Consider the following 18,609-nt stretch of genomic DNA (forward strand, 5'->3'; position numbering starts at 1 on the left):
CTGCCTTTTCCCCCCAAATCCCCTCTGCTTCCAGGCCAAATGACAGGCTCCTGGTCTTCAGTGGCTCCTCTCCCTGAAGACCGTTGGAGTTCCATTCTACCTGGTCAAGTGTACTTCAAAATAGTGTAAATGCTCTCTGCCTCCACAAAGTCAATCAGAATAGAACTGGAAGGGATCTTGGAGGTCTTCTAGTCTGACCCCCTGGACAGCACACCCCTGGTGGGGCTCCCGGTTGCCTACTGACATATTTCAACAATAGTAATTCCCTTCCCCTTGCAAAACAGGTCCGCATAAACGTCTATAACAGAATAACAGAATTGGAAGGGATCTTGGAGGTCTTCTAGTCCAACCCCCTTCTCAAATGGAGACCCTATACCATTACAGACAAGTGACTGTCCAGACTCTTCTTAAAAATTTCCAGTGTTGGAGCATTTATAACTTCCGAAGGCAGGTTTGTTCCACTGATTAATTGTTCTAACTGTCAGGAAATTCCTCCTTAATTCCAGGTTGCTTCTCTCCTTGATTAGTTTCCATCCGTTGTTTCTTGTCTTGCCTTCAGGTGCTTTAGAAAATAGGTTGACCACCCCTCCCCCTTTTTGTGGCAGCCTCTCAAATACTGGCATGCTGCTATCATGTCTCCCCAGTCCTCCTTTTCTCTAGACTAGCCTTACCCAGTTCCTTCAACTGTTCATGTTTTTGTCTGCTCAGAATCAGAATAGAGCTGGAAGGGACCTTGGAGGTCTTCTAGTCCAACCCCCTGCCCAAGCAGGAGGCCCTATGCCATTTCAGACCAGTAAACTGTATGTAGACAATCTCTTCTTGAAAACCTCCAGTGATGAAGCACCCACAACTTCTGAAGGCAAGTCGTCCCACTGGTTAATTGTCCTAACCGTCAGACGTTTCTCCTTAATTCCGCTTTAATTTGTAGCAGTTCGGCTTTAAATCAAAATAACTCTAGAGAGTAACTGAAGTGGCTGACAGACCACTCAGAGACAGCAGGCTTAACTTCAACAGGTTTATTCAGAATCGGACAAATAGGTGTTAGGCTTTAGCTCTTTTATAGCCGGCCGCCGGCCGGCTGGTCCAATCCGCGGGCGTTCTTCTCCCGCCGGGATTCAGGAACCAATCCGCTGTAGGCTATGTTTGACAGCTCCTTCGTCCGCGTGGCTGGAGCGCATGCGTGGTACCGTGCTTGTGTTGACAGCGGAGAGCTGTCAACTGGCTGCGCCTGCGCCTTCGCTGTGGTGGATTTGACAGCTTTCAAAACTCCCGCGTGTTCTGCTGTCATGGTGTTTACCTCACGATAATACAACTGTATTAACTTATTAAACGTTAACATTCCTTACATATAATACAGTAACCTCATAAATATTCCCTTAAGAGGAAATAAATATTTTCATAAATATTTTCATAAGAGACAATCACAGGCAAGATCAGATGCCTTCCTCTTCCCAATTCCAAGAGGGGTGGGGGTGGGGGAAACAACAAAGAATTGCAATCCAAATGTCCATTTGTCTCCTGTCTTGAGCAACGCAACATCCAGAATTCCCAACACCCCCCACCGCCCTGGGACCCTCCAGGATCAGGAACCGGATGACTTGGGGAGCGAGGACGCAGGCACTTTCCAACCTCTCCGGATCGCTACAGCTGCTGAGATCCAGCCGGGGATCTGCAGGATAGCCAAAGCGGATGATGTTTCCCCGCCTCTTTGCACGCTGGGGGCAAAGGGACCCCCCCTCCCAACACTCAACAGCCCCTTCCCAGCTTTTTTGGTAACCCACCCCCCCTTTTTTTGGGGGGGTGGCATTTGCAATCAAGGCTGGCAAAAAGATTTTTGCTGGCAAAGAGAAGCCCCGCGCCCGGGCATGAGGGTAAGAGAGAGCGCCTCTTCCTAGAGAGGCAAGGGGACTTTCACTTCCAGTCCTCCGCTCAAGCTTTACCAGCAAAGCTGTACGACGCATGCTCAGCTTTCTTCGGATATCATCCTTTCCTAGAGCGTCTCGCCTCTCTAGGAAGAAGCGCTATGCTCGGCCTTCTTCCCTTCCTGGAAAGAAAAGGGCAAGCGTGGTTCCGGGTATGAGTTGCAGTCGCTCATCCCAGGAACGACAAGCGAGGAAACGAAACCTCCAATCGCTGGAAATCCGGGAACGGGGTTGGTGATTGGGGAGTGGGGAGACCCTTTTGTCCCCCGGTAGGAGAAGGGGAGGAAGGGGGTGTCCCGATCGGGCAGGGGAAGCTCTTCTGTGACTTCACCCGCAGCTCCCCGGCGCTTCCATCGATCCAGGAAACTTGAAAAGGGTCTTCCCCGCTTATACAAGGTAGTCCTCGACTTACGACCACAACCGAGGCCAGGGTTTATGTCGCTAAGCGAGACGTGTTAAGTGAAAGCTTTGCCCCATTTTTACGGCTTTGTTTGCCACAACTGTGAAGTGAACCCCTGCAGTTGTTAGGTTAGTAGCCCGGTTTGCTAAGTGGAATCTTGGCTTCCTCATTGACTTTGTTTTTCTGAAGGTCGCTGGGATGGTGCAACCATCATAAATGTGAGTCAGTTGTCAAGCGTGCCAACGTAACTCACATGAGCGTGGAGATGCTGCCACAGTCGTAAGGGTGAACAATGGTCAGAAGTCACTTTTTCCAGTGCTGTTGTAACTTTGAACGGTCACTAAATGAATTGTAAGTTGAGAACTAACTGCACCTGGAAAGGAATTGTTGTTGTTGTTAGTTGCGAAGTCGTGTCCGACCCATCGTGACCCTATGGACAATGTTCCTCCAGGCCTTCCTGTCCTCTACCATCTTCTGGAGTCCATCTAGGCTCACGCCTACTGCTTCAGTGACTCCATCCAGCCACCTCATTCTCTGTCGTCCCCTTCTTCTATTGCCCTCAATCTTTCCCAGCATTAGGCTCTTCTCCAGTGAGTCCTTCCTTCTCATTAGGTGGCCAAAGTATTTGAGTTTTAGCTTCAGGATCTGGCCTTCTAAAGAGCAGTCAGGGTTGATCTCCTCTAGGACTGACCGGTTTGATCGCCTTGCAGTCCAAGGAACTCGCAGGAGTCTTCTCCAGCACCATAGTTCAAAGGCTTCAATTCTTTGGCGCTCAGCCTTTCTTATGGTCCAGCTTTCACTGCCATACATTGTGACTGGGAAGACCATAGCCTTGACTATACGCACTTTTGTTGACAGGGTGATGTCTCTGCTTTTTAGTGTGCTGTCTAGATTTGCCATGGCTTTCCTCCCAAGGAGCAAGCGTCTTTTAATTTCTTGGCTACAGTCCCCATCTGCAGTGATCTTGGAGCCCAGGAAAATAAAATCTGTCACTACCTCCATTTCTTCCCCATCTATTTGCCAGGAATTGAGAGGGCCAGATGCCATGATCTTGGTTTTCTTAATGTTTAGTTTCAACCCATGTTTTGCACTCTCCTTCTTCACCCGCAACAAGAGGCTCTTTAGTTCTTCTTCACTTTCTGCCATTAGAGTGGTATCATCTGCATATCTTAGGTTGTTGGTGTTTCTTCCGGCAATCTTAATTCCAACTTTTGATTCATCTAGCCCTGCCTTTCTCATGATGTGCTCTGCATATAGGTTAAATAGGCAAGGCGACAGTATACAGCCTTGCCGGACTCCTTTCCCAATTTTGAACCAATCAGTGGTTCCGTGTCCAGTTCTCACTGTTGCTTCTTGGCCCGCATATAGATTTCTCAAGAGACAAATAAGATGGTCTGGTATGCCCATCTCTTTAAGGACTTGCCAGAGTTTGTTATGATCCACACAATCAAAGGCTTTAGCATAGTCAATGAAGCAGAAGTAGATGTTTTTCTGGAACTCTCTAGCTTTCTCCATGATCCAGCGTATGTTAGCAATTTGATCTCTAGTTCCTCTGCCTCTTCGAAATCCTGCCTGTACTTCTGGTAGTTCTCGATCCACATACTGCTGGACTCTAGCTTGTAGAATTTTAAGCATAACTTTACTAGCATGAGAAATGAGTGCAATGGTGCGATAGTTTGAACATTCTTTGGCACTGCCTTTCTTTGGAATTGGAATGTAAACTGATCTTTTCCAATCCTGTGGCCACTGTTGAGTTTTCCAAATTTGCTGGCAAATTGAGTGTAGCACTTTTACTGCATCGTCTTTTAAGGTTTTGAATAGCTCAGCTGGAATACTGTCACCTCCACTAGCTTTGTTGTTGCTCAGCTTTTCTAAGGCCCACTTCACTTCACTTTCTAGGATGTCTGGCTCGAGGTCAGTGACCACCTCATTGTGATTATCAGGGACGTTAAGCTCATTCTTGTATAGTTCTTCTGTGTAATTTTGCCACCTCTTCTTAATCTCTTCTGCCTCTGTTAGGTCCCTGCCATTTTGGTCCTTTATCATGCCCATTTTTGCATGAAACGTTCCTTTCATCTCTCCAATTTTCTTGAAAAGATCTCTGGTCCTCCCTATTCTATTGCTCAAAAGTTCTTAAAGAGGCAGGAAAACATGCCCAGTTTTTCTTGATTAGGCCCAGGTCTCCCTCCCCGAAGCAGAAACCAGTTCTGTACATATGCAGATGCTTAGGACTGCCCCCCTGACCTTCGTTCATTTCGCCGGGACCTGAAGACCTGGCTCTTCGAGCTCTCTGGCCCAGGCTGAGAACTTTAATTTTAATTGGGGTTTTTATTTTTATTTTTTTTATTTTTCAGGGATTGATTTAATCTTTTTAAATTGTTTTTAACTTTTGTATTCTTTGTTTTAAATACCCTGTAAACCGCCCTGAGTCCTTCGGGAAAGGGCGATATATAAATCCAATAAAATAAATAAATAAATAAATATTTCGTTGCATTGTTCATTTAAGAAGGCATTCTTATCTCTTCTAGCTATTCTTTGGAATTCTGCATTTAATTGGGCATATCTTTCTTTTTCTCCCTTGCCTTTCGCTTTCCTTCTTTCCTCAGCTATTTGCAAAGCTTCCTCAGACAGCCATTTTGCTTTCTTGCATTTCTTTTTCTTTGGGATGGTTTTGGTTGCTACCTGTTGTACAATGTTGCGAACCTCTGTCCATAGTTCTTCAGGCACTCTGTCTATCAGATCTAATTCCTTAAATCTATTTGTCACCTCTACTGTATATTCAACAGGGTTATGATTTAATTCGTACCTGACTGGCCTAGCGCTTTTCCCTACTTTCTTTAATTTAAGCCTAAACTTTGCAACAAGAAGCTCATGGTCTGAGCCACAGTCAGCTCCTGGTCTTGTTTTTACTGACTGTATAGAGCTTCTCCATCTTTGGCTGCAGAGCATATAGTCAATCTGATTTCTGTATTGACCGTCTGGTGATGTCCATGTGTAAAGCCGTCTCTTGGGTTGTTGGAAAAGAGTGTTTGCTATGACCATCGTATTCTCTTGACAAAATTCTATCAGCCTGTGCCCTGCTTCATTTTGTACTCCAAGGCCAAACTTGCCTGTTATTCCAGTTATCTTTTGGCTTCCTACTTTAGCATTCCAATCCCCCATGATGATAAGGACATCATTTTTGGGTGTTAGTTCTATAAGGTGCTGTAGGGCTTCATAGAACCGGTCAATTTCATCCTCTTCAGCACCGGTGGTTGGGGCATAGACTTGGACTACTGTGATATTGAATGGTTTGCCTTGGATTCGAACTGAGATCATTCTGTCATTTTGAGGATTGTATCCCAGTATTGCTTTTCCTAGTTTTTTATTGACTATGAAGGCTACTCCATTTCTTCTGAAGGATTCTTGCCCGCAGTAGTATACCTGATGGTCATCTGAATTAAATTCACCCATTCCTGTCCATTTTAGTTCGCTGATACCTAAGATGTCGATGTTTAGTCTTGTCATCTCTTGTTTGACCACGTCCAGCTTTCCTTGATTCATGGATCTTACATTTCAGGTTCCTATGGAGAAAAAATCTTTACAGCATCGGACTTTCCTTTCACCACCAGACATATCCACAGCTGAGCATTCTTTCGGCTTTGGCCCAGTCGCTTCATTCTTTCTGGCGCTACTAGTACTAGCCCTCTGCTCTTCCCCAGTAGCATATTGGACGCCTTCCGACCTGAGGGGCTCATCTTCCAGCGTCATATCGTTTTGCCTTTTGGTACTGTCCATAGGGTTTTCATGGCAAAGATACTGGAGTGGTTTGCCATTTCCTTCTCCAGTGGATCACGTTTTGTCAGAACTCTCTGCTATGACCTTTCCGTCTTGGGTGGCCCTGCACGGCATAGCTCATAGCTTCATTGAATTACGCAAGCCCCTTCGCCACGACAAGGCAGTAATCCATGAAGGGGGGAAGGGAATTAGCTTTGGCTTACTTTCTCTTCCAGCCTTCTCCACGGATCAGAAGTTAGGAGTGGGGTGGGGATCCTTCTCTGTTGGAAATCGTGGAGGAGAGGCTGGATTTGGATCTTCGAGTGGTGTGTGGAGAGGAGTTCCCTTTACCAAAAACCTTCCACAACAGAAGAGTGCCGGTAAGAAGTAGCTGAATAATAATAATAATAATAATAATAATAATAATAATAATAATAATAATAATAATAATAATAATAATAATAATAATAATAATAATGATGATGATGATGATGATGTTGGAAGGGACGTTGGAGGTCATCTAGTCCAACCCCCTGCTCAGGTAGGAAACCCTGTACCATTTCAGACAAATGGCTGTCCAGTCTCTTAAAAACTTCCAGTATTGGAGCATTCACTGCTTCTGGAGGCAGGTTGTTCCACTGATTAATTATTCTAACTGTCAGGAAGTTTCTCCTTAGTTCTAAGTTGCTTCTCTCCTTGATTAGTTTCCTTCCGTTGCTTCTTGACCTGCCCTCAGGTGCTTCAGAGAATAGCTTCTCTTCTTTGTGGCAGCCCCTGAGATACTGCAACACTGCTACCATGTCACCCCTCGTCCTTCTCTTCATTAAAGTAGACATACCCAATTCCAGCAACCGTTCCCTATATGTTTTAGCCTCCAGCCCCCTAATCATCTTTGTTGCTCTTCTCTGTACTCTTTCCAGAGTCTCAACGTCTTTTTTACATCGTGGTGACCAAACTAAAATAAAAATAAGTCAGCTTATTTTCATGGAAGAGAGGAGGGAGTTGTGCCCCATCTGAAAAAAAAAATTGCTGCTTGTGGATCTTCCTGGATTTTCATTCTGGAGAGATTTTAATGAGAAGATCCGATGGGACAAATATCTCCAAGCAAGAGCATTGTGATTCTCTGCAACTGGATCGCAAGGGCTGCACTTCTCTCCTAGTCTGATTTTTACTCTGATTTGTTTTGTTTTGTTCCATTTTTCACTTCACATTCAGATTGAAATATATGTCCCAAAGGTGCTTTTTCAAGAGACAACTGGACTTTCTTGTTTTTCTTTGAAGACGTTTCGCTCCTTATCCAAGAAGCTTCTTCGTCTCTGACTGGATGGTGGGGAATGGAAGGATTTGTATTCCTTGCAGACAGCTGGTCATTTCCCTTCTTTGGAATATACGCGAGCGTGTTAACTTGCTTTTTTAAATTTATTATGAAATGTATAAGCTGCCCACCTCGCCACGAGGCGACTCTGTTAATTTGCTTTTGAAGTGACTCCTTGTCTGGAACCGAAAATAAATCACAGCTGAATCTGTTCCTATAAAATATAGACGTTGCGACTAAACACTGCTCTGTGGACCAGGGAATTTTTGGTTGTACTTGGAAGTGCGTTAGAGCAGAAATTAAAAAAAAAATAGATATGGAAAGTTCAGCAGGACTGAGAGCAGAAAAAGACTCTCCTGCCATTCAAACTGGAAACAGTAGAGATTTTTGGGAAACAACCAGCCAGGAGATCCCCTATGAGAGCACTATCGGTTCAGATGTTCAGCATTGTCGCTTCCAGAATTTCTGTTACCAGGAGGCCAAGGGACCCCGGGAAGTTTGCAGCCAACTCCACCAGCTTTGCCATCAATGGCTGAAGCCAGAAAGGAGCACCAAAGCTGAGATGCTGGATCTGGTGGTCCTGGAGCAGTTCCTGGCCATCCTACCTCCAGAGATGGAGAACTGGGTTAGGGAGTGTAGAGCTGAGACCTGTTCCCAGGCGGTGGCTTTGGCTGAAGGCTTCCTTTTGAGTCAGGCAGCAGGCAATGAGCTGGACATGAACCAGGTGAGAGAATTTCATCCTTGTGGCTGCAACAGGATTATAATGTGTCTAGCAATGTCCTTGCTTCCTTAAGTGCCTCGTCGATCTCTCTTCGAATGTATAATTGGAGATTTTTTATTTAGGCAAATGATTCTGTTTCCGCTACCAGATAATTCCAGAGAAGGGGAAAACTCAGATTATTTCTATTACACACACACACACACACACACACACACACACAGAGAGAGAGAGAGAGAGAGAGAGAGAGAGAGAGACAGACAGACACAGACACACACACACAAACACACAAACAGACACACAGACACACACATTTAAAAACTAACACACAGATCAAATTTATTTAAAAACTTAGCTTTCTTCAGCAGCTGCTGACATTCTCAGAGAGAGTGTGTGTGTGTGTATGTGTGTGTGTGTGTGTTGAAGGTAGAGGACAAGACTTCTTCCATTATGTGTTTGTAAGAGTCGTGGTGGCGCAATGGTTAGAATGCAGTACTACAGGCTACTTCTGCTAACTGCCAGTTGCCAGCAGTTCGATTCTCACTGGCTTAAAGTTGACTCAGCCTTCTATCCTTCTGAGGTTGATAAAACGACCCAGATTGTTGAGGGCAAATATGCTGACCCTGTAAACCTCCTAGAGAGGGCTGTAAAGCATTGTGAAGCGGTATATAAGTCTAAGTGCAATTTCTAGTGCTATTGTTCTAATCCCTTCTTGCCCAGGTCTTGAACCAGCGTCTTAACAGCTGAGCCACCATGCCACCCTTTATGTCCATCATAAAGAGGATATAAATAAAAATGTAAAACCGTGGCCTGCTGTATTGGACCTCTGGCCCATCTAGTCCAGTAATCTCTTCTCACGGTAGCCTGCCAACCACACAAGGAGGCCCACTACTCTCCTAGCAGATGGCTTTCAGAGGCAGTCACACTGCTATAAAGGCTAATAGATACCGATACTCATGAGTTGGCCCAACTCCTTTTTGAACGCAGGCAGGATGGTAGCCAGCATCACATCTCATCAGGCCTTCTAATACTAGCTGGTCTTTCAGATGGAGGAGCCATGGATGGAAATGATCACAATGCATCCCAAAGGAAGAGGAGATCTGTTCAGTTCCTCTCAGGAACTACTCTTCGGGAAGGTCTCCCAAGACAATCCAATTGTCACTTCGTCAGGTAAGAGAAGGTCTTTTTTTGAAGGCATTGAGACCCAGCTGCTTTCGCACCAAGTCCTAGGTGTCAAGGTTCCGACTGATGAACCCAACGAAGTAAGCATAGCTGAGACGATTCAGTCTCTAATGCAAAACTTTATTGAGTACATCCTTTCAGCACAGGTGAAAGGAAAACCAGCTCTAGTTAATTGGCGCCTAAATCGGTATAGTAAAAGCATGGATGTCTCCCTCCTCTCAATCCTGCAGGTCACATTATCCAATTAAATGTTAGACACTTGTTATGGGAGAAAGTGTTTAGTTCTCAGTAAACAACTTTCGAAAAACCTTGGTTCTCACGGACCATTCCATTCACTCCTCGCCCTGAGTCTGTAGGCAAGCTAAGAACCAGTACAGGATGAAACAGCATAAAGAGTTCTTCGAAGCTTGACACTAGGCTTGTGCATGAGGATGGCTTCTGTATATAGTGCTTCCTAAGAGCTTGTTCACAAAACTTTAAAACAGTCTGTTTCCCCCATTTTTCTCTTGTTCACAGGGAATGGAAAGGCATTAAAAGAAATCCCTGAAATGTCTTCTCTTTGTAATGGAGCAGAAACAGCAGCTATGCCCCCAATTCAGGTAGGGAAAGTTTCATCAGAATGGAACCATATGGGGGGGCCTCCAGGCTCAGATTATGGCCGGTTCTTTGGCAAGATGGCATGACTTGTTCTTCTCATCGCCCACTCGCACGTCTCGGTTGGCTATACAGGGTTGGTGTGAAAATGCAAAATCCAGGATCCAAAACAGGTGTAAAAATAGAAAATGGTTTTGCATGTTGTGAAAGTACTCAAAGCCAGCTAAGAATGGAATAGGTGAAGTAAAGCATGGCATAGAAACCTACTACAAGTAGAGGACAAATTCCTTTGATTATGAGATCATCATCCATCATTGGCATCCTTCAGTCTCGAGAGACTGTGGTATCGTGCTCTGGAGGGAAGTCCTAAAGCGGCATCTGGTGTGGCTAAAAAGGCCAATTTGAGAGTGGCGGTCCCTTCCACACTGAGGGCAGATACAATCTGTCCCCTGTCCAGCCCCCAGATTTCGCTGGTTCTGGGACTGCCTCTTTGCCTCAGCCTACCGCACAAGTGACTCTTCGAATTGGAGAAGGCCTTGTTGCATCTTTAGCCTCCAAGCTGAGCGATCAGAGGTCCCAGCTGTTAATGTCCATTCCCATAATGTCCATTATGAGGTAATAATGTGAAATACCAATCTCCCCCTGTAAATATTCTTAGCATCACAAGCTAAAGCTTTCATACCGTAAAAATGTTTTGGTCACACTGTAAAGAAGTAACGAAAGCTGCGAGATAAAAAAAAAGATTGGTGAAGTCACTTAGGGTTTCCAAGCTTTCCTCCAGGATACTAATAAAGGAAAATATTTGGAGCTCAATGCTCATGATGTTATCTAGTTTGGGTCATGAAGCGTCTGCAAGAAAACAACCGAGCTGAGAGAACAACACCAAGGACCCCACAGTCCTCCTCCTCCTCCTCCTCCTCCTCCTCCTCCTCCTCCTCTCCAAAGCCCACTCCCCTCTAGCACTGGTGAGGTTACCTAGTTTGGGTCCTGAAACATCTGCAAGAAAACAACCAAGTTCAGAGAGCATCATTGTCTCCAAGGATTTGAATAGTTACAGGAAAAGAATTCCTACCATGTTTGTGTATTGTCTAAAGTCCCTGTGATTTGCTTATAGAGGCAGGCACAGGTGGGGCATACTGCTCCCCTAAGCATCTGTGCTGCCTTCTGGGCCAGTGAAAAGCTCTCCAAGGGGACCTCTTCTGCTGGTCTGCCTCTGGGATGTAGCTAAATCATATAAATTGAAATAATCCTGTGTACGTTGGAATAGCTTCATCAACTTTGTAGTCATTCCAACAACGCAAGAAAGTGGGCGTTGCTCCACAGGCTCACTCATTGCTCACTCACTGCTCACTCCAGGACTTTGATTCTGAGCAGCTCAAGGTTGACTCAGCCTTGCATCCTTCTGCGGTTGGTAAATTGAGGACCCAGATTCTCGGGGGCAATAGGCTGGCTCTGTAAACCGCTTAGAGAGGGTTGTAAAGCACTGTGAAGCGGTATGTAAGTCCCAAGCGCTAGTGCTGTTGCAAAATTGTACATTTTAATTTTATGAAATAAGGAAATTTAACAGGTCCTCCTTGGGGCTATCTGTTAAGGTAAATGTTCTTCCTCTTTCAGTGTTCTGTGTCCTTTGAGGAAGTAGCCATGAGCTTCACAGAGGAGGAATGGGCACTGCTGGATTGTTGTCAAAGAGCCTTGCATAGGGAAGTCATGTTGGAGAATTCTCAGAACGTGGCTGCTTTGGGTAAGGGAACCCTTTTTTTTGCTCTGGGATCAATTATTTGGGAAAGAAATTTTGTAGTTAGAAATATACCAGGAGCATCTCTTGGCTGGAGAAGGTGCTTTGTTTATCAAAAGCCCCAAGAAAAGGGAGAGATTGAAAGATACCTACTCAGGTGTGTAGTGGGATCATTTCTGAGTTTTCCAGACATAGATATGCACTGTGCAAAAATACATAAAGTCTTTAAAACTTTATCTTTAGGGGCATGACATAATATCTATATCTGCTTCAGACTGTTATACCGTTGTGAGACTTACTGGGCTCTTGATTATGATCTGGCATATTAGTTCAAGACCAAGGACAACAGAATAGTATCAACATTAAAAGGATAATGCATTTCTAATGAAATATATCAAAATACTGTTGATTATTTTGTTAAAGCATGGATCCTATAGATTTGGGAAGTTTGGGCCAATACATCTATATATGTACTAGGTCAGAGTTCCCCAATGTTTCCGGCTTTGCGGACGGGGGGGGGGGAAGGAGAGACAGGATGGTTCCACACAAGTTGCCAGCAAGTGCACACATGCAACTCCATTTGTGTGAGCAGCATGCATGCATGCCTGCCGCTCACTTAAGTAGAGCGCATGCACTCGCCAGCCATTTCTGTGGCCTGGTTGCAAACTCCTTACAGCTCACTAATGGGCTGCAGCCCACAGCTTGGAGACCCCTGTACTAGATGAACATTTATTTACTGGTTTGATTTGCAAGGCCACCCAATTCATTCATTATTGATTGTTGACAAATCTTCTGATAAAACATTTAAACACCGAATAATAGGAAAATTGTTGGTTTAGCTTGCACATCAGGGAAGTTGCCATTTCCATTTGTGTTTCATGAGACTGTGCTAAGTAGACATTCAAAAGGTGCAACTTTCCAAGGTTTGATTATCTCTGTGAGAATACAAGGGTTGTCATAACTTGAAACATAACTTGAAACATAACTTGAAACATAGACAATTATAAAAGACAAGTCTTTGTTATAAATGAAGCAAGGAGCAAAGGTTTATCACAGGAAGGCAGAGGCCCTATCTTGAAGCAAGGACAACTTCAGGAAAACTATATACTGGGCAATTTAATTGAAACAAGTCTTTGTTGTATACACATGTGAATCAGAGACAGGAATGTGGTTGTAAATAAGAAAAGAGTTTTATTACCAGAGGCAGAGATGGAATGTAGGAATGTGGCCTTACAATTGCAGATTTGGAGAAAAGGCAGAAGTGTTAAACTGAATGCAGGAATGTAACTTTGCAAATGGGGGGGAAGGCAGAAGTGTTAAACTTTTTTTAATATGGGAATCAAAAAAGGTCTTTTGGGAGTCTGGGATTTCTACACATCCCCATAATTTATTGTGGTAAATTGAAGCATAAACTCAAAAGAGATAAAGTCATTTTGTGTATACTTCAGTCTCTTCTTTACCTAAACATGAGACTTAGCTGATCATTTATTATCTAGCGTTATGGAAACTGATACCAAAAGTTTATCATGAGGAGGAAGTGCAAATGCTTCATAAAATCAAGAAAAAACAATAAAAACATTTCCTTAGTTTCATAAAGAGGGATTGGAAATTTGGGAATATTAGATGTAGTTATTTTATTATATCTATTGACAGCTTCACTTTCTGCCTACATTTCTACTTGGACCTTTCTTTTCTATTATTTCCAATAGGTGACAAACAGGAGAATGAGATTTACAATGAGCCAGATGTTTTGCAATTGCAAACAGTCAAGCATGAAGTGGAAGAAGTGATGCTTGGAAATCAAAGGGACCCAAAATGGCAAGAGAGAAGCTACTCAAATCATGGAGGGGAGAAGTCCTCTACTTTTCTGGATGCCAAAATCCATGGCTTCCTGACCCAGCAAGGTCAGAAAGAAAACAGAAAGGGAAAATATTCAGGATGTGGCAAGAGAGACAACTCTAAATTTGATTTAAACAAACATTTCAGAACTCAGACTAAAGAGAACCAATATGACCATAGAGTGCATGTGAAAAGTATGAGAAATTTCTTCCCTGTAATTTTACATCAAAAACTACATGCAAAACAGAAACCATGTACATTTTTAAAATGTGGAAAGAATTTCAGTTTGAGCAGGCATCCCACTTCCTGTGACAGAAGCCAGGGGGGAGAGAAACCGTATAAATGTTTGAAGTGTGGAAAGAGGTTCAGTAGCAGAAGTAATCTTGTTTGCCATAAAAGGATCCACACAGGAGAGAAACCTTACAAATGCTTTAAATGTGGAAAGTGCTTCTGCAGCTGTAGTTATCTCATTTCTCATAAAAGGATCCACACTGGAGGGAAACCGTATCAATGTTTGGAGTGCGGAAAGAGGCTTAGTAGCAGCAGCTACCTCATTTCTCATAAAAGGATCCACACTGGAGAAAAACCATACGAATGCACTGAGTGCGGAAAGAGTTTTAGTCAGAACAGTAGTTTTATACAGTACAGAAGAATTCAGACAGGAGAGAAACCATATAAGTGTGTGGAATGTGAAAAGTGTTTCAGCAGAAAAAGTCTACTTACGCACCAGAAAAGGATCCACACAGGGGAGAAACCATACATATGTGTGGTATGTGGGAAAAGGTTTCGTGAGAGAAGTAGCTTTATGAAACATAAAAGAATCCATACAGGGGAAAAACCATATCAGTGCACAGAGTGTGGAAAGAGCTTTATTCAGAAAGGAGAACTTACTTCCCATCGAAGGATCCATACTGGGGAGAAGCCGTATAAATGCACGGAGTGTGAAAAGAGCTTTAGTCACAACAGTAACCTTATACGACATAAAAGAATACACACAGGGGAGAAACCTTACAACTGTATGGACTGCGGAAAGAGCTTTAGTAGAAACAGTAATTTTATACAACATAAAAGAATTCACACCGGGGATAAACCATACCACTGCATGGAGTGTGGAAAAAGCTTTATTCAGAAAGGAGATCTAACTTCACATCGAAGGATTCATACAGGGGAAAAACCATATGAATGCGCACAGTGTGGAAAGAGTTTCAGTAGGAGCAGCAAACTTACTTGCCATCAAAGGATCCACACAGGGGAGAAGCCATATCGGTGCATGGAATGTGGGAAGAGCTTTAGACTAAAAAATAGTTTTACATCCCATCAAAGGATCCACACAGGGGAGAAACCATACATATGTGTGGTATGTGGGAAAAGGTTTCGTGAGAGAAGTACTTTTATGAAACATAAAAGAATCCATACAGGGGAAAAACCATATCAGTGCACAGAGTGTGGAAAGAGCTTTATTCAGAAAAGAGAACTTACTTCCCATCGAAGGATCCATACTGGGGAGAAGCCGTATAAATGCACGGAGTGTGAAAAGAGCTTTAGTCACAACAGTAGCTTTATACGACATAAAAGAATTCACACCGGGGATAAACCATACCACTGCATGGAGTGTGGAAAAAACTTTATTCAGAAAGGAGAACTAACTTCACATCGAAGGATTCATACAGGGGAGAAACCATATGAATGCGCACAATGTGGAAAGAGTTTCAGTAGGAGCAGCAATCTTACTTGCCATCAAAGGATCCACATGGGAGAAGCCATATAAATGTGGAGAGTGTGGAAAGAGCTTCATTCAGAGCAGAGATCTTTCTTCCCATCGGAGGATACATACTGGGGAGAAACCATACAAATGTCCAGTGTGTGGAAAGAGCTTTAGTATGAACAGCACTCTTACTTCCCATCAAAGAATACACACAGGAGAGAAACCATTTATTTATTTATTTAATAATATTTATATACCGCCCTTCTCCCGAAGGACTCAGGGCAGTGAACAGGGCAAGAATAAAAATACAAAGTTACAAAAATTAAAAAAGAATTAAATATCTGCCCACTAAAAACAGTAAATACAATATTAAAACCCCAATAAAACAACAATAAAAAACCCCACCAATCCCCCATCAGGCCAGGCCGGCTTGTTCGAATAAGAATGTTTTTAGACCGCGATGAAAGGAGCGAAGATTGGGCACCATCCGGAGCTCAACCGGTAACTGATTCCATAGCTCCGGGGCACCCACAGAGAAGGATCTCCCCCTGGGGGCCACCAATCGACATTCTCTGATCGGTGGCACCCTGAGGAGGCCCTCTCTGGGAACGCACAGGGCGAAGGGAAGTTGATGCCGGCAGCAGGTGTTCCCTAAGGTACTCCGGACCCCTGCCATGTAGGGCCTTAAACACCATTACTAGTACCTTGAATCTCACCCGGAAGACAACTGGCAGCCAATGCAGCTCACGGAGCAGAGGTGTAACATGGGAGTATCGGGAGACTCCCAACACAACTCTCGCGGCTGCATTCTGTACCAGTTGGAGCCTCCGGGTGGTCCTCAAGGGCAGCCCCATGTAGAGAGCGTTGCAGTAGTCCAGATGAGAGGTCACGAGCACGTGAGTGACCGTGCATAAGTCATCCCGGCCTAGATAGGGCCGCAACTGGCGCACCAGGCGAACCTGGGCGAAAGCCCCCCTAGTCACAGCCACTATGTGATCTTCCAGAGTGAGCTGTGAATCTAGGAGGACTCCCAAGTTGCGAGCCCTATATACGGGGGGTAATAATTCACCCCCCATAGAGAGAGATGGAATATCCGAATTAACCCGGGATGCAGGTATGCAAAGCCACTCAGTCTTGTCGGGGTTGAGTTGAAGTCTGTTCCTCCCCATCCAGACCCGAACCGCCTCCAGGCAACGGGACATCACGTTGAGGGCATCACTGGGGTGGTTTGGGGTCGAAATAAAAAGCTGGGTATCATCAGCGTACTGATGATACCCAACTCCAAAGCCACGAATGATCTCACCCAGCGGTGTTCTGAACCAGCCAACTACCGGCCTTGTAATAAGGCAAACCCCTGTTCAAGCAGTAGAGACTGGAGAGCGTCTGAGGCTGCAAAGCGTCTGCCAAGTTTAATTCACAAGCAAAACAACAGAACAAGAAACACAGGAACTTGAATCCTCAAGTGGAAGGGTTGCTTTCAGCAACCAGCCCCTCCCCAAACACTCCTTTTATTTAGAGTTCAGGGCGTGGTCTCCCTGTGCCTCCTCCCGAGGAGTCCCACAGCCTTTCTTTGTTTGTTCCTGCTCGACTGCCTCCTGCGTCGGGCGTCCTTGAACAGGGCCAGCTGTGGGTCATCATCCTCCGCACTATCGGGCTCACGCAGCTGAGAAGAGGGCCCCGGCTGGGAGCTCTGCCAAGCCTGCAAGCCATCATCAGCCGGTTCGTCTTCCACACCCTCCTCCTCCCCCTCATCTGAGTCATCCGATACATCCGAGCCGGCTGCCGGACCCACCGGCTGGCCCTGAGTCACAACAAGCGGTTTCATATAGATGTTGAACAGGAGAGGCGAGAGGACCGACCCCTGAGGAACTCCACAAACGAGAGACCTCGAGGTCGACCTCTGCCCCCGTCAACACCGACTGCGAACGTCCTAAGAGATAGGAGGAGAACCACTGCAAAATCGTGCCTCCCACTCCCAATCCCCTGAGACGCCGCAGCAAGATACCATGGTCGATGGTATCGAAAGCCGCTGAGAGGTCTAATAGGACTAGGACAGAGGAATGTCCCCTGTCCCGAGCCCTCCAGAGATCATTCACCAGCGCGACCAATGCCGTCTCCGTGCTGTACCCAGGCCTGAAACCCGATTGGTACGGGTCTAGATAATCCGCTTCATCCAGGACCAGAGGGAGCTGATGCACCACCACACTCTCAACAACCTTCGCAAGGAAGCGAAGGTTGGAGACCGGACGAAAGTTGTTCAACACAGCTGGGTCCAAGGCAGGCTTCTTGAGGAGAGGCCTCACCACCGCCTCTTTCAAGACGGCGGGGAAGCTACCCTCACTCAGAGAAGCCGATATAACTGCCTGGAACCAGCAAACTAAATGCTTAGTTTGTGGAAAGGGTTTTAGCACAAACAGTACTCTTACTTCCCATCAAAGGGTCCACACGGGAGAAACCATATAAGTGTCCTGTCTGTGAAAAGAGCTTTAGTATGAACAGTACTCTTACTTCTCATCTAAGGATCCACACGGGAAAAAACATATATGTGTGATTTGTGGAAAGAAGTTCCGTGAGAGCACCAGTCTTATGAATCATAAAAGAATACATACAGGAGATAAACCATATAGATGTATAGAGTGTGGAAAGAGCTTTAGTCAAAACAGGCACCTTACAACCCATAAAAGGATTCACATGGGAATAACTATGTGCACAGGGTCTGGAAATGCTCCATGTTGAGAGGCAGATAAGAATCTGGACAGCAGGAAAAAAGCTTCAATATCAGTGGGGACCTTATTTTTCCACTTCATGAGACTTACATGGAGGAAACTCAATCAAAGCAGAATTGTTTTCTTTGAACTGAGAGAGTGAAGCAAAAGCTAAATGTCAATTTAGCATCTCAGCATCTCGGGTTAACCAAGTTATTCCATCCTTAATGATGGGGGGTGAGGTGTTACCCCCCGTCGATAGGGCTCGCAACTTGGGCGTCCTCCTGGATTCACGGCTCAATTTCGAAGACCATATTGGAGCCGTGACCAGGGGGGCTTTTGCTCAGGTTCGCCTGGTGCGCCAGTTGCGTCCCTATCTGGACCGAGACGCCCTACGCACAGTTACGCGCTTGTGACCTCCCGTTTGGACTACTGTAACGCTCTCTACATGGGGCTGCCCTTGAAGACCACTCGGAGGCTTCAACTGGTGCAGAATGCGGCCGCGCGAGTTGTAATGGGGGTTTCCCGATACTCCCATGTAACACCTCTACTCCGTGAGCTGCATTGGCTTCCGGTTGCCCTCCGGGTGAAATTCAAGGTGCTGGTTATCACCTATAAAGCCCTACTTGGCCTGGGTCCGGGATATCTAAGGGAACACCTGCTGCCGGCATCAAACGCCCTTCGCCCAGTGCGCTCCCACAGGGAGGGTCTGCTCAGGGTCCCGCCGGTAAGAGATTG

The 18,609-nt window shown here is 45.2% G+C and overlaps 1 protein-coding gene across 1 annotated transcript; it reads left to right on the forward strand.

Annotated features, from left to right (window-relative positions):
- Positions 1-2,021: 2,021 nt before the first annotated feature.
- Positions 2,022-15,825, forward strand: LOC308661158 (uncharacterized protein). The gene is made up of 7 exons (XM_081315968.1): positions 2,022-2,318; positions 6,315-6,458; positions 6,999-8,117; positions 9,158-9,281; positions 9,810-9,892; positions 11,502-11,628; positions 13,332-15,825. The coding sequence occupies exons 3-7, from the start codon at positions 7,710-7,712 to the stop codon at positions 15,227-15,229; spliced, it is 2,640 nt and encodes an 879-aa protein (XP_081172094.1). The 5' UTR covers positions 2,022-2,318; positions 6,315-6,458; positions 6,999-7,709; the 3' UTR covers positions 15,230-15,825.
- The last annotated feature ends 2,784 nt before the right edge of the window (positions 15,826-18,609 follow it).

This window comes from Vipera berus (assembly GCF_964194415.1).
Source record: "Vipera berus genome assembly, chromosome: 2".
In the NCBI taxonomy this organism is placed as follows: Eukaryota; Metazoa; Chordata; class Lepidosauria; order Squamata; family Viperidae; genus Vipera; species Vipera berus.